This window comes from Chrysoperla carnea, chromosome 2 (assembly GCF_905475395.1).
Source record: "Chrysoperla carnea chromosome 2, inChrCarn1.1, whole genome shotgun sequence".
NCBI classification, from domain to species: Eukaryota; Metazoa; Arthropoda; class Insecta; order Neuroptera; family Chrysopidae; genus Chrysoperla; species Chrysoperla carnea.
The window spans coordinates 15,270,563-15,286,549 of record NC_058338.1 but is presented as its reverse complement, the minus strand read 5'-3'; the positions used below and the strand labels follow the sequence as shown (position 1 = coordinate 15,286,549).

The following is a 15,987-nucleotide window of genomic DNA, read 5'->3' as shown; positions in this document are numbered from 1 at the left end:
GTAACGCTTAAAAATATTGATGCTACGAAAAAATTTTGGTATAGGTGTTCATAGAATCATCTAATTAGTTCATTTTCGGTTTTCCATCCGCCCGTCTGTCCGTCTATGAACAGTATGAGTTCGTAAATGAGCAACATAAGTCAATTGGGTCTTGCATCTGTAGGACCCATCTTGTAAACCGTTAGAGACAGAACAAAAGTTCAAATGTAAAATGTTCCTTATCAAAAAATAAACAACTTTTGTTTGAAACATTTTTTTGTAAAGATTACTTTTTACTCACGAGGGCACACATTAGATGCAAATTTTATAGTATGTATTAATATGGGATTATCAGTTATGTATGTGTGACATGTATCGGTATATTTGTAATGTGATAGAGTAATCAACACTGTCTTTACATGGTATTTCAACAATTAACTCAGTTAATTGTTTGTTTTCACTTGTTTTAAATTATTTTTTGTTACCCTACGAGCAGACAATATTCACTTCAAAATAAACAATTAAAAAATGCGACGATTGTATTGCTCAATGAAAAAATGTACCACCAAAGGTCGATTTATTACAACACAAGAAACTAGATACATTTAATCATTTTACGAATATATATTTCGATCATTTTATCTCAAATAAGCGAAAAAAATATACGACGAAAATTTAATGACTAGATTAAGTTTTAGGTAATCAATAATATTGTCTACAATTTTATGGTTTCTACGGGAATATAATATCATATGATTTTATTGCTTAATATTATTTCAAGGAATTGGGTAACCAGAAAACATGAGTCAATTTTGTTCTTCTTACATGGCCATGTATTTCAAAAGTGTACATATTATTAATGGAGCTTCGAAATACTTTCAAAGTTATTACAAATATTCTGGAAACATATGTGGCCATGTAATTTACACGATTTTGAAAAAAGTATATCTTAGATGTTTCCGATAATACTTCCGAAAATTACTAGATCTTAAATTACTAACTAAATCTTCAATACCTATTCGTTAGTAAAGGAGATTGCAAAGATCATGCCAAAAAAGATGTAGCTTTTTATTAAAAGTTTTTATACGTTAAAAGTAACACTTTTATTTTCAGTTTTGAAACACTTAGCGAAAAATAGAAGACTCGAAGGACTCTCTTGCTCTAGTTTTTCTTAAAAACACTCCTGGCCCATAGAAGTACTCTTAGTTTTGTTCTTGCAATTTTTACAAAACTAGGACCGGACCATGACTGCAAGGCCAAGAAGATTTTTCTCATTACTTCCTTGAACATTGTACAGTAGATCAGGTCTTGAGAATGATATCAGAAAATTTATTTCGTGCTTCGAGAGAGATTTCTACGAAGGTACTCATACACGTACGCTGTCTGCGATATACTCTTTACTATTCAATTCACAGAAATGATATATATATCTATGGATTACCTTTTCTGACTGGCATAGATTTTTAGTGATTAACTATTCCCTACGTGCATGAGTTTTATTTCAGGGAGTTACCATAGTAGATGGACATATATGCCAATGGGTTGTATTTATGTTTTACATAGATTTAATAATATTTTCTAACAAATTTAAATAGGTAATTTCGTCTCTTATTTTTCACAATTTAATTTGAGATTTACTTCACCATTTACATCTAAACAATTGAAAATTAGTCGTATTTTAAATAGACAATAGCGCTGAGGTCGCTTTATCTGTCCCCTCCACCTACTGTGCTCCCTGTTAATAAGATTAAGTTCGCAGTGTACAGTAATCAATTCTTGAGAAAGTCAAAGCTCTCTGTAGGTTTTAAAATACTTGCAATTGAATTATTCGAAGTACCGGAGTGTAATTGGAAGAATAACTATTGAAATTTGGCAGATTAATAAATTTTGAAACCAACTGTAAATTTTGATGTTAATATATAGGGCTTAATTGCTGTAGTTAAATAATCCGATTTGAATTATCAATAATATTGCATCTCATAATAAAAAAGTTTTTCGAATTAAATAAAACAACCGTAATTTTTAATATCCAGGTACTTGGTTATTTATTTTTATATTTTCAATGGTAGCGATCAAAAACTTTTTTCAGATATGCATTTCCTCCGAATTCCGTTTGTTGTGTTCTTTTCTTGAACTACCTAATTAAAAAATCTTAATTGTTTTTTAAAATTTATAAAAAAGTTATTATTTTATTGTTTTTTGTGCATTTTTTTTATATTATTAGTAAGTAAAATTTTTAATATCTTTTATTAATATTAATTTTTAGTCCAGTAAAATTAAGCTTTTTCTGCTTAAATGGCGTATGAAAACTTCATTGCAAAATCATGTACGTTAAATATTTTGTAACCTATTTAGTTTCTGACAGCTTTAGCTATTATAACATTTGTTTGTGAGTAAATTTTACATACAAAATGTTCTATACAAAGTTTCCGAAGAATCAGTAGTTTTCGAAATATTTAACTGAGAAAATATGTAGTAAGTCGCTTACTCACAACACGAAAAAGCTTACTCCTCTTTTCGTTAAATCAGAAGTATCAATATTGTCAATGACTTCTTTTTTTTCTTTTTTCAGCATAATATTAAAATGTTTATACTGGCATTAATGTCGACTTTAATTTTAATATTATCGAAGGTATTACCACATGATCCACAAATGAGTGATCAGGAAATAGAAAAGATACTTGAAGAAATATTTGGACCGCCACATTTTGTAGTAGAAAATGAAACAAGTAGAACAACGGTCAAACCAGAAATATATTACTATAATGATCGAAATAATTATGTTATGACAAATTCAATGATTGGACCACATAGAAATCAGTTACATGCAAATAAATTAATTCCACAAAATTTAAAGTATTTTGAAGAACTGGTTTCGAACTATGTTAAACGCTATAGTAAATTTCATGGTGAACATGAAAGTAACACAGATTCAGTTGTTGGAACGTGTAAATGTATTCCAAACCACGAATGCAATAAGCAAGCTTTTATTAAGTAAGTTTTATTTTGGTATCCGGTATAATCAATCAAATCACGATTCCAAAATTCTGACCTGAACTCTAGTGATTTAATTATGAACTCACAAGTAGGGCATAAACATCAGGACATACTAGCTGGACCATTTTATTCTATTATAGGCAAAACCCTTTTTTGTATTTAACCTATCAAAAGCACTCAACGGTATAAGGAAGTATCGCTTTCAAAACCTGTTTCACTTTTTCCAATATATTTTTTCTTTATGAAATCGGATGAAACTGATGAATTCAGGTGGTTTGAATTATCTTCAAAATTACTGTGTCAACACAACCTAATTATTCAAATGGAAATTTGGGAATTGTAGTTTTGACATGCCGTTGTATAATCGAGGACATTAAAAAACATTGCCCATGCACTATTTTGAAAATTGATTACTATTTAAAATTAAAATATAATCTGAAATTTTTCAGAATGCCAAATCCCAATATATGTTTTGCACCAGATGACATAATTTGCTGTGAATTTGTAGCTGAGTATAATTACGGTGACATTCGACAAAAAACCAGGTCCGCTTCGATAATGAAACCAGTAAGATCTGCTTCTTCAAAAAATTTAAAAACTGGTGATGTTAAATTGGCTCATGATGCTTCAAATATAGTTCAGATCGAGACAAATGGGAAAGACTCATTTGCAAGATGTGGCCAAAGACTCTATAAGGGTTTACATTATGAAAGCTTAAATGGAACTATAGCTAAAGCAAATTCAACATATCAAGCCAAATTTGGTGAATTTCCTTGGATGGTTGCAATTTTACTTCAACATGTTTTAAATAATGAGGAAGTCAATGTGTTCCAATGTGGTGGTTCTTTAATTCACCCTCAAGTCGTTTTAACTGCTGCTCATTGCGTTGAAGTAAAATGGCATGATGCGAAGCTAAAAATACGTACAGGTGAATGGAATGTAACGATCGAAAACATTTCATACCCACGCCAGGATCGTTTAGTGAAAAGTATCGCCATACATCCTAAATACAATCGTTTGACGAAATTTAATGATATTGCAGTATTAATTCTAAAAAATCCTGTGGAACTTAACGAATATGTTATGCCAATATGTTTACCTACGGGCCCATATCGTACACAGGATTATGAAAATGATTGCTTACTAACTGGATGGGGTAAAACGAGTTTAGAATCAAAATATTCAGAGGTTTTGAAATATATACCATTATCGCTGATATCCACAGACAAATGTTTAAAAAAACTAAGAGAACAAGTTGGTGGCCGGGGAGAAAAATTGCATAACAGTTTCTTGTGTACAAATAAGAAAAAGGAATTGGACCAATGTGAAGGGGACGATGGTGGACCATTGGTTTGTAGGCAAAACAATGGAAGATATGTTCAAATCGGAATTGCAATTTGGAACCATAACTGTGGAGCCGATAAAACACCTTCATTAGTTACAGATGTCGCAACATTTTTGCCGTGGATTCAGGATATTCTTAGCGAGTTTGTATAAAGTGTAGATGAAAAAAATATATATTTCTTTTAAATGCATTAACTTATTGACACACGGAGGAACAATAAAAACTCATGTTTTTTATCAATCTGTATTTATTGTTTTTTTAGATGTTTTGAATAAGCGAAGATATAACAATAAATTTTGTATAACATATGTTTTGAGTTTCTTGTTTTGTTATTGTTTTTATCGTTATCCTTTTTTTTTTATTTAGGATGTATAAATTGTATATCAATAGGGTATTATCGTTAGTCAAAAATAAATCATGGAATTTGAAAAAAGTTAAAACTTATGTAAAAATATACTTAAATATTCTGATTTCGAGTCATAAAAGAGTATTAAAATTAAAAATCGTAATTTTTAAACTGTATATCACGTAACCTAAAACGCGGGTAAGCCCTACTGTGATGTCATAGCGGTATGAGTCATAGACCATCAGTTAGTTCAGTGTAGACAGTTGGGTATAATATATACATACAGATAATAAGTATTTATATTTATTATAATCAGATATCTATTAATATATTTTTCAAACTTATTTATGTTACTTCGTATAGTGATACCCATATCTTGTCATCAAATTGGATGTCCCCGTTTTTGACAGTTTAAGAATGGTTTAAAATTTAATCTAAGTTTTTGGCAAGAAAGCGTGTGTATTTTTCCGAAATAAATTTTTGGTGGCTTTTTATTAGTAAAATCAACATTTTGAAGTACTTTTTCAAAAATAGTGGAATACACTATTCTTTATCTATCGCTAATATTGTAAAAATGACTATGTATTAAGCTACGTTTTAGCATCCTTGATTGTGCCGCATATACCTATTGTGGCTTGTAAACAAATTTTTAATAGAGGCCCTCTTAAGCAGAGGCGGGCTTACCTTTTTACCCCATCACGCCACGGTTAAATTTATCCTTTCTGCTTAGTCGTAAATATACCTGGGACCCTAGACAGTCTATACATGGTATTTCAACAATCAACTCAGTCAATTGTTTGTTTCACTTATTATATTTAAAAAAGATGTGCACAAAGCTCTATATAAATTGTAATTAAATTTTTCATCTTTGATGAGCCTATTATGTTTTTCCTTCTCTGTTCCGAACAATCTGAGTATTAAATATCAATTAGTAATTAATACATTTCGTGTCATTAATATAAAAAGTTATGTTTCATAAAGTTAGGTTTCCAAATTAGTATAAAAGGTCACTTTCTCATGAAATATAAAATTATATTTTTCGTAATCTTCATTCCGTTGTTATATTTTAGGTACCATGAACAGCTTTAATGTATTTCTATTCCAAATTTTCATGTGTATGCAATTGTTAATTCATGAAGAATATGGACAAAAGATTGGAAACTCTACACACCGATTAGTTGGTTATTGTAGATGTATAAAAGAACGTGCAGAATGTGGCCCTAATTCAGTACTTGAGTAAGTCTAAAATTTTTAATTTTTTTTCGTGGTAGAATTTCTGTGGGGACTTTTTCAAGCAGTGTTCGGGGAAGGAATCTTTTGGAGGGTTCTGGGGGGAAAGATTTCCATTACTACTGTTGTTGTTTTAATGATTTTCAATACCTCGACTGTCTCTTTTCAGAGTAGTGAATCACGAATTTTGTCCCATACCAGATGAAATAGTGTGCTGCGGAGACGATCCAACATTACCCAGAAGAATGTCTTTAAAAAATACACGTGGAACTGACGCACAAGCTAACGAAAAACCCTTACCAAAATGTGGCTCTCGTGCTTACGATGATCATATTGCACGATCATCAACACATTACTTTTCACAATTTCCATGGATGGTTACAATTGCTGTTGATTCCGAATATGATCCATTGTCGTCTGCCACATGTGGTGGATCGATAATTCATCCTCGTGTAATTTTAACAGCCGCAAGTTGTTTTAAAAAGAATGTTGATTTTGCAACTCTTGAAGTTCGAGCTGACGAATGGAATAGTAAATATGATCGAGATTTTAATCAAATGCGTCGTGTAAATTTTGGAATAACACATCCAGATTATAAATCTACGGGACATAGTGATCTTGCTCTACTTATTTTGGAAGGTGATTTAAAATTTACAACAAATGTTAATAGCGTATGTCTTGCCAAAAATATGCAAGCACTTAGTGATGTTAATAATTTGTTAATGGGTGGTTGGGCCTCCAATTCCATTGGAGTGTATCCAAATACATTAAAAAATTATGATATAGCGCTTATGTCACGAGATAGATGCCTGAAAAAGTTGAAGATATTTGGTGTAGAAAAGAAACGTTTGCATAAAAGTTTTCTGTGTGGCATTAAACGTAACAATAGTCCTCAAGAATTTTGTAATGGTGAGGATGGTGGTGCCTTAGTTGGTCAACAAAATGGTGTTTTTATTCAAATTGGCATTACAGCATGGAATCTTAATTGTGGAGCATATGGTGCTCCATATGTATTTACGGATGTTACAGAATATCTTGATTGGATTAAGCAGGAGTTGAGTTTTATAAATATAGATTTGGAAACTTACCTATAATGATCGGGTACGGAACGGAATACGATCGCAGCCTGTGGAATAGCATATTAGTCAACATATGTACTTTACTCATATTTTTAGATCACTCTGAATTTTGACTCCGAAAGTATCGTTCGACTCCAATTCGATTGCATATTTTAAATTTTCGTGTTTGGCGTTGCATGCTTACGAAATTTGTTTGTGTATTTCATGTTTACTGACTTTTTATCATTTATATAAATAAAACCATTATTATCTTAAAAAATTTTCTTCAAAAAATTTAATCTAGGAATTAATGGATTTAATTACATTGTAAAATAATGAATTTTCACAGATATAATAAAACAATAATTGTCTACATTTTATTATTACATTATTAAAAAATTTTAGGAAGTGTTGTAATAATAGGCCAGTACCCCAAGGAACGAGAGAATCAATCAAAAAACGAGATTAGCTTTTTTAGGTACACAATTTGCTACCATAGGGGATGGGTTTCTTAATGTTATCAAAAACAAAAATCCAAACTGCATAAAAATTTGCCCCGGAACGATCTTTATGGCGAGTTTTTTGAAACATTTTGAAAAATTTTATTATTGATGATAGTTGAAAAAGACATTTTTTGAGTTAAGACTCGACCTTTATCCGTTCTCTAGCTATAAGCAATTGAAGTTTTGAAATTAAAAAAATTGTTTTTTTCGGAAATGGAGGGGGTGGGGAGGTGGTATACTAATATATGAGAAGGAAGCACTTTTTGTATACCTACCATTTATTTATGATATTTTTTTTCGAATATTCGAATTTGTATTAACAATACAAACGGGTCTATACTTGAAGTATGAGTAAATATCAAAAAAACAATTTTTATTAATTTTCCTGGCACTAATCTTCAGCTTTCCCATTTAATGTTATCATCAAAAATCAATTGTGTTCTCAAAAAACTCAAATTTCGAACCCATCCCTTATGGTCTCAAACTGAATCCCTTAAAAAAGTTGGTCCACAAATAGAGGTTTAATGGTCCAAAAATAGGCCTATAATGGAAATGAAGAATTACGTAAAAATTGTAATATTTATAAGTCATAAATTATTAAGAAAAAGAACGATTGGGTCTATGGTAATATTTAAGCCATGCATGGAACGTATAGAAAATAAGGTCAAAAATAATAAAATACACAAAGTATAGGTACTTACTTTTAGTAGCCGCGCTTTTTTAGGGCCGCAATATTTAAAGAGTATATGCTATAATATTTGTATAAAAAATAAAATATTTATACAAATTTTCACTCTCGAATGGCCTTCTATACTGTAATAAATCGTCGTCACATTCATAGTGATTTATAACTTTTTTGCTGTTTATAAAATTACTGGTTTTAATCAAAATTCCAACAAACTACAAGCAGTTTCAAATTCAGTAGTTTATTTGTAAATATTACAAATTTTAAAATTATTTAAATAAATCACCTTTATTTTAATTAATAATAATACGTAACAGTTGATTGTTACTTTAAAAGTTATTAAATTCATTTTTAATACCATTATTTTTTTTAAATGGATGATTTGATTAAGAAAGGAATTTTACCAGAGGGTAAAGAAACTGCAACCATCGATGAAATAATCCGTGAAGAAAACATTATCAACTATACGAAAACAGTTCAGGCTGGTTCAGAAAAAGGTGATAATTTTATGGGCGAAATTTATCTAATAACTATTAAAGGTGTTGATTCTGAAACGAATAATCCGCGTAAATTAAGTCTTATTTTAAACTGTTCTACACGAGCTGGAGCATTTCGTGAGTTAGTGCCACAGAATGCAGTATTTAAACGTGAAGTTTTCATGTATGATAAATATTTACCCGAATTATACAAAATACAAGAAGAAAATGGTTTGGAGAATGGTTTCAAACAAGTTGCAAAACTTTATAAATTTTGTACGGATGATTTAGATGAATTTTTAATATTTGAAGACATGAAAGAAAAAGGTTTTACAATGCTTAGTCGTCTTCAGTATTTGGATTTAGAACATTGTCATTTTGTGTTAAGGCAGTTGGCTTGTTTGCATGGTTTGGGATTTGTTTTCAAACAGCAAAAACCGGAATTATTCGAAAAATTGACTTCCAATTTAACGAATGTATATAATGAATCATTTAATAGTGTGATGTATAATGCCTTTATTGAGCATATGAAGGAAATGGTAAATAAAGCAGCAGAATCATTGGAAAACGATACAGAAAATTTAAACAAATTTAAATATTTTCAATCTAAGTTTATGGATAAAATTGAATTGTTAATGAAACCAGAATTTATTGATAAAGAATATTCAATTCTTGTTCATAATGATTGCTGGAATACTAACATTTTATTTAAATATGAGGTGAGTAGGTACAAAATTCGCACCCAGCTCAAAGTTTGTAAAAATTTACTTGGGATCAAAAGTTACAAAAACGACTGTTAACAAAACGGTAAGTTTTATCATAACAAGAATTCAGACCCTTGACCCAGAGAAAATTTTTTCCAGGTATCGGATCGATGAGGACTTTTTAGATTTATGATAGTCTGTCACCAAGATTTTCTGATAAATCAAACGCATTAATTGTATCAAATGATTACATTTTCAATATTTTGTTACCAATGAAAAAATCAATTTTGGTTTTTAATGGATCATGGTATTTTTTTTATTTCTTATTTCTGCAGTATATACTCGAAAAACCTTTAGGGCACAGGTGCACATGTTTTTCATTCCACTATTCAATCTGCGCGTTTTCCATTTACAAGTAAAATGCTTTTACCTTCTTGAAATAACTATTATTCAAATTTTAAAATAATGTGATTCCGATGGTCAAAAACACTGTGGATTTGTAATCGATTTCAAAAATCATATGTCTATTTCCTTTGCATACAATTTTTACACTCGATGTGGGTAAGGATTCTCTCTAGTGTATTTTAAGACTGTCCTTTTCTTTTTACACCGAGTATAAAAAGTGTATACAAAAAGAACGTTAAGAATATATTAATTTTTTTTTGTTTGTTCCAGGATGAAAATAATTCTACAAAACCAACTGATATATGCTTATTAGATTGGCAAACAACTGAATTACATTCTCCAGTTAAAGATTTATCTTATTTTATTTACAATTGTACCAGCAGTGAATTACGTAACTCACATTTTAATGAATTATTAAATTATTATTATGAACAATTAACTCAAGTAATTACAGATTGTAATTGTTCAATAGATGTCTGTTATCCACGCACTGTCTTTTATGATCATGTACAACGATTTTTTGTTTTTGGAACTATACGTTCACTAATGGTAATTCCTAACCTTACTAGTGATTCTACGGATATTTCAGACCTATATAATTTGGAAAAAAAAGGTAAAAGTAAAAATGATGCTCTTTATAACATGCGTATGAGCGGAATTTTAAAGCATGCCATCGCGAATAAATTTATTTAAATATATTTTATGTACTTTAAGATTGTAAAAAATTATGTACTTGGAAAAATTGAGAGGTTTTTGTTTTACAGAGTTTTCAAAATCACACATTTCTTTGCCCCACTCCATGCAAACCTGACAAATAACTTCCCCGGCCATATTAATAATGATAATGAATTTGAATTAAATTAAAATCAAAATGAATAAAACATAAGTTATAATTGTTTTTTTAACAATCACTAGATTTATTGTATTTCTACTTATAAATTAGTTGAGGGAAAAAGATTGAGGGACTAATTATGCAAACCGAAGTGTACATAGAAATTTGACTTTACTAAAATTTAATAAAATGTCTTAGAAATGACAGTTTGGAAACAATTCTATTAATATAATAAATGCGTAAGTTTGTGAGGAAGTAGGGATGTTTGTTTGTCGACAACTTTTGTCGCTACACAATCGATAGTTTTCGAGTTACAGCGATTCAAACAATTAAATTTGTTAATTTTCTTTTGTTTGCACCACTTTACGTAAAATCGGCGAACATGTTTGTAATGAGCGATCTAAAAACCTTCAGAAAACACTGTATCTACCAAACTCCCTATCCCGCTATAGGACTCCCACAAAAAACTATACCAGACTCTCTGGTGGACGCGCAATTTATAAGTTTTTATTATAAAACTGATATATTTTTCAGTAACAATTAAGAATGAATCATTTGGGTGTTCTTGGATGTCATCTATCTATGCCACAGATTACCCCTACTTAATTTGTGAATCACATAATAATATACGAAGCCCCGTTCATGTTTGTTGGCCTAGTTCCTGCATTCATTCACAGTCATTATTAACTGGTGGGATATTTATTCAAATGTTTATGTAATATTTAATTGAGCGGAATATCATTGGCCAGATACGTTTAATGGCTAAATTATCTTCTCTGGTGTTATAATAATGTATGATAGTATCTACTCCAGTATCAGAGAGTATTTTTAAAACAGATTGAGTTTAAAAATTTATTATGTCTCACAAAAATAACCACTGTTATGTTCTTCAATTGCAGATAACTCAGAAACTTTTTTGATTTATGAGAAACTCATTTCAAGTAACCACAAATACCTTTTGCTTAACCCGTCAGCACTTGCGTCAACTGGTTAAATATTCTATAGTTTACTGAGTACGAATTTGAATCAAGAAATAACTTTAGAACAAAAATCAAAATAATCATAACCATATTCATTGATTATACTGTAAATACTTATTAAATTAATTCTTTGCATATTAAAAACTAATAATTGTAGATTATATACCAGTAAGAATGCTTTCAATAAAAATTATAATATAAAAAGATAATAAAAAAAGATTAATTACAACAACGTCATCTGCATTTATTAAAGTTTTTATTAAAGTAAATTAATAATTATTAATTATTATCATTAAAATTATAACGCAATTAAATATATTGACAACGATTTATTGCGTACAGAGCCAAATAGCCGGAACCTAACGAAAGTATATGAAGAAGCCCGAAAATATCCGAAGGTTATATTTTTGCTTACATCTTCAATCTCGTGGTAAAAGAAATTCTCTCACTTTCTGGAGGGGTTGAAAAAACAAATTTTTAAAAGTGTAGATAGGTTGAAAAATTCATAATTCGAAAATAGATATGATTCCATGAAAATAAAAAGTTTCAACCACAAATATTTGAAAAATAAAAGTTTTATTATTTATGTTTTTAGTGGAGCGTGAGCAAAATGCTCATAAAAAGGTGTGCTGCCGGTTTCATCTAATGAAATTTGGCTTTCAGTTAACGTATAAATATTAGTCGTTATTAACCGCGACCATTAAAAGCTATCTGTAATCAAGAAATTAAAGAATATACATGAATTATTGACAAATTATTTGTAAATGATGATAAAACAATTTTTTTTTTTCTATTTTCTTTGAAAATATAAAATTTTTTCTCATTTTTTAATCTACATTTCAGATAAAGAAGCATAAACTGAAGTTTTATTTATTTACTTGTGTTATTAAAAATTCCACAAAGTATTTGTTTACTTTATGACAAAGTAAAATTGTCTTTACATAGCCGTACATGATTTAAAAATTTCTTCTATTATTGATATATAAAACTGGTATGAGTTAACTTTACCTATTCCTGTTGAAGAATTATTAGCACAACTTTAACTAACGATGGAGTCAAACCAGAATTTAGTGACTAAAGTGGTAGTGAAATTTTTGTATATAAAATGAATAAATTTTTTGAACTCAGCGACCTCGGAAATCCCCCAGTTTGCGAAAATTTTTATCAGCTTTTGAATATAATTTACTATTATTGTGAAGTAGCGGCATGTACATTTTTGGTTAGAAATAAAATTTTCCAGTCACCATTTTGAATTTTCACATTTTTGACTTCAGATTTGGATTCATTTTCACATTTGAATACATACGTTTATTTTCATAGGTTTATTTTTTATGTTTTACAATTGGTTAACCGTTTTTTGGGAGTTTAAAATGAAAGAGGGGTCGAGGGTCAAATTCTAAAAGTATGGCTTTTTTCTAAACTAAATTATGAAAAAAATGAGCTATGTAACATCCTTTTCAAACTGTTTTCAAAAAATTAGATTTAAAAATGCTATTGGCTGTACTACACTAACAACGATGAATGGGCGCAAAAGATATTATACAAACTGCAAGAACTGTTTGAAAATGTTCAAATCACAAAAACGTAATTTATTTTATAATGTTGCAACATTTTTGTGGGCCGCACCATTTAAAGAGTGTATGCCATAACATTCGTATTAAAAAATATAATTATTATATGAATTTTTTCACTCTCAAATGGCCTTCCACTACAATAAATCGTCATCATATTCATAGTGATTTGTTATTTTTTATTTGTTTCTAAAATTACTGGTTTTAATCGAAATTCCAACAAACTACAAACAGTCACTCAGTCATTCATCAGTTTATTTGTAAATATTACAAAACATCTTTTAAAATAAATAATTTTTGTTTTATAATTGATAATAATATCAGTTGATCTGTAACATAATTTAACAGTTATAGAATTCATTTTCATTTAAAATTATTTATAAAAATGCGTGATTTAATTGAAAAAGGAATTCTACCAGAGGGTAAAGAAGCTGAAACCATCGATGAAATAATCCGTGAAGAAAACATTATCAACTATACAAAAACAATTCAGGCTGGTTCACAGAAAGGTGATAATTATTTGGGTGGAATTTATCGTATAATTATTAAAGGTGTTGATTCTGAAACAAATAATCCACGTGAATTAAGTTTAATTTTAAAATGTTCTACACGAGCTGGAGCATTTCGTGAATTGGTGCCACATAATCAAGTATTTAAACGTGAAGTTTTTATGTATGATAAATATTTCCCAGAATTATACAAAATACAAGAAGAAAATGGTTTGGAGGATGGTTTCAAAAAAGTTGCGAAACTTTATAAATTTTGTACGGATGATTTAGATGAATTTTTAATATTTGAAGACATGAAAGAAAAAGGTTTTACAATGCTTAGTCGTCTTCAGTATTTGGATTTAGAACATTGTCATTTTGTGTTAAGGCAGTTGGCTTGTTTGCACGGTTTGGGATTTGTTTTCAAACACCAAAAACCGGAATTATTCGAAAAATTGACTTCCAATATAACGAATGTTTTTAATGAATTAATTAATAGTCCGATGTATAATGGGTTTGTTGAACATACACTAGGGATGGCAAATAAAGCAGCGGAATCTTTAGAAAATGATACAGAAAATTTAAAGAAATTTAAGGAATTTCAGTTGAAAATGATGGATAAAATTGAATTTTTAATGAAACCAGAATTTGTTGATAAAGAATATTCAATTCTTGTTCATAATGATTGTTGGAATAATAACATTTTATTTAAACATGAGGTGAGTAGTTTAGGATTTAGGATTTTTAAAACATTTACAATATTGATTAATGTAAAAAATTAGGGCTTGTTCATAATGATTAATTTTATTTTACATGTACTTACACATTTTTTATTTCTTTCTGTTTGTGTTTCTATACCTTTCTATTTAATTTATGCATTTAAGCTTCATCTCCATATCTATATATCATTGGATTATTTAAGATTCGTTAGTTTGTAATAAATCTAGTCAAATTGTTAATAACTAACGATAGATTTGCATCAAACAAAAGTTTATAAGCTAGCAATATTTACCAGTCAAATCGCAATATAGCACATGGGAAAATGGAAAGAGCGCGCTGATAGGTTGCATAAGTCGTGATAAATAAGCATTTGTTTTGTGTGCGTTATTTTAATCTTGTTTAGGGAACCTGGATTTAAAGCGAGAGATGAAATGATAAATTACCATAGCTCCTTGATAAACAACAATTGACCCCCCCCCCGTACCTATATTAATATATAAGTTGATACCTCGCACATCTAAGTGTCTCTGTATTGGTGAAATCAGTTGATAAACATGTTTTTATTTTTTTGTTTTCTTTATAAATAAATATGAGTTTTTTTGTTTCTTTTAGGATGAAAATAATTCTACAAAACCAACTGATATATGCTTATTAGATTGGCAAATATCTGAATTACATTCTCCAGTCAAAGATTTATCTTATTTTATTTACAATTGTACCAGCAGTGAATTACGTAACTCACATTTTAATGATTTATTAAATTACTATTATGAACAATTAACTCAAGTAATTACAGATTGTAATTGTTCAATAGATGTCTGTTATCCACGAACTGTCTTTGATGATCATGTAAAGCGATTTTTTGTACATGGTACTATATTTTCATTAATGACAATTCCTTTATTTACTAGTGACAGTGACGATATTCCAGACCATTATAATATGGAAAAAAATGGTGAAGAATTTGATTTAAGTGTGTTTAATTTTAAAAGTAAAAATGATGCTCTTTATAAAATTCGTATGAGTGGAATTTTAAAGCATGCAATCGCGAATAAATTTATCTAGATGGTTCAAATTTTAGTGTATTTTGAGAGGAAATAGTTTTTTTAGGAACTCTAGAGGAAGTAGTCTTAATTACACCGAAGAATACGAATAGTATATTTAATACTCTCAGGTCAAAAATAGATGTAATTTTTGGAATGACATACCAACAAAAAATTTTTAAGCCCTGACAAAAAGATAGTAAAATGATAAATATTGATAAAATGTTTATTTTTATTTGTACATTATGCATTAGTTATTTAATATAAATATTCTTATAAATATCATATCATATCATATCTTGATTATCTTTAATCGGTTAATATATTTTCTTCAAAAATATTTCATGAATCATTTTGTCGAAATTTTAAGATGACAAAACTGAGTTTTTGGATAAAATGCGGGCGCTGTATATATTCATTAAATTTTGTAACAAATATATGTTTAATAGTAAATTGCACAACATTGTTTAATGAGTTCTGAAGTATCATCAAAAAAAAGGATAGTACACTCTCAAATGATTCTCTAGTGCAATCAATATCATCGTCATAAATAATAGTGATTAGCATTTTTAGTAATAATGGTGATTAGTAAATTTTATTTGCTTATAAGATAATTGCTTTAATA

General features: G+C 29.0%; 2 protein-coding genes across 2 annotated transcripts; both read left to right on the top strand.

Moving 5' to 3' along the window:
- Positions 1 to 2,089: 2,089 nt before the first annotated feature.
- On the top strand, positions 2,090 to 7,041 carry LOC123291638. Its single transcript, XM_044871987.1, has 5 exons — positions 2,090 to 2,202; positions 2,552 to 2,973; positions 3,426 to 4,467; positions 5,719 to 5,903; positions 6,067 to 7,041. Exons 2-5 carry the CDS (start codon positions 2,564 to 2,566, stop codon positions 6,989 to 6,991), a joined length of 2,562 nt encoding a protein of 853 aa, XP_044727922.1. The 5' UTR covers positions 2,090 to 2,202; positions 2,552 to 2,563; the 3' UTR covers positions 6,992 to 7,041.
- A 1,438-nt stretch (positions 7,042 to 8,479) lies between these two features.
- LOC123291637 lies at positions 8,480 to 15,780 on the top strand. Its single transcript, XM_044871986.1, has 4 exons — positions 8,480 to 9,338; positions 9,999 to 10,393; positions 13,460 to 14,318; positions 14,932 to 15,780. Exons 1-4 carry the CDS (start codon positions 8,517 to 8,519, stop codon positions 15,382 to 15,384), a joined length of 2,529 nt encoding a protein of 842 aa, XP_044727921.1. The 5' UTR covers positions 8,480 to 8,516; the 3' UTR covers positions 15,385 to 15,780.
- Positions 15,781 to 15,987: the final 207 nt, after the last annotated feature.

Bases quoted from the DNA above. Each gene is read 5' to 3' on its own strand.
- LOC123291638 (XM_044871987.1), top strand. From the start codon at position 2,564: ATGTTTATACTGGCATTAATGTCGACTTTAATTTTAATATTATCGAAG. The intron at 4,468-5,718 runs GTATAAAGTGTA...TCGTAATCTTCA, and splicing joins AGGATATTCTTAGCGAGTTT to TTCCGTTGTTATATTTTAGG. The intron at 5,904-6,066 runs GTAAGTCTAAAA...GTCTCTTTTCAG, and splicing joins GGCCCTAATTCAGTACTTGA to AGTAGTGAATCACGAATTTT.
- LOC123291637 (XM_044871986.1), top strand. From the start codon at position 8,517: ATGGATGATTTGATTAAGAAAGGAATTTTACCAGAGGGTAAAGAAACT. The intron at 10,394-13,459 runs GCATGCCATCGC...ATAATTTAACAG, and splicing joins CGTATGAGCGGAATTTTAAA to TTATAGAATTCATTTTCATT. The intron at 14,319-14,931 runs GTGAGTAGTTTA...TGTTTCTTTTAG, and splicing joins ACATTTTATTTAAACATGAG to GATGAAAATAATTCTACAAA.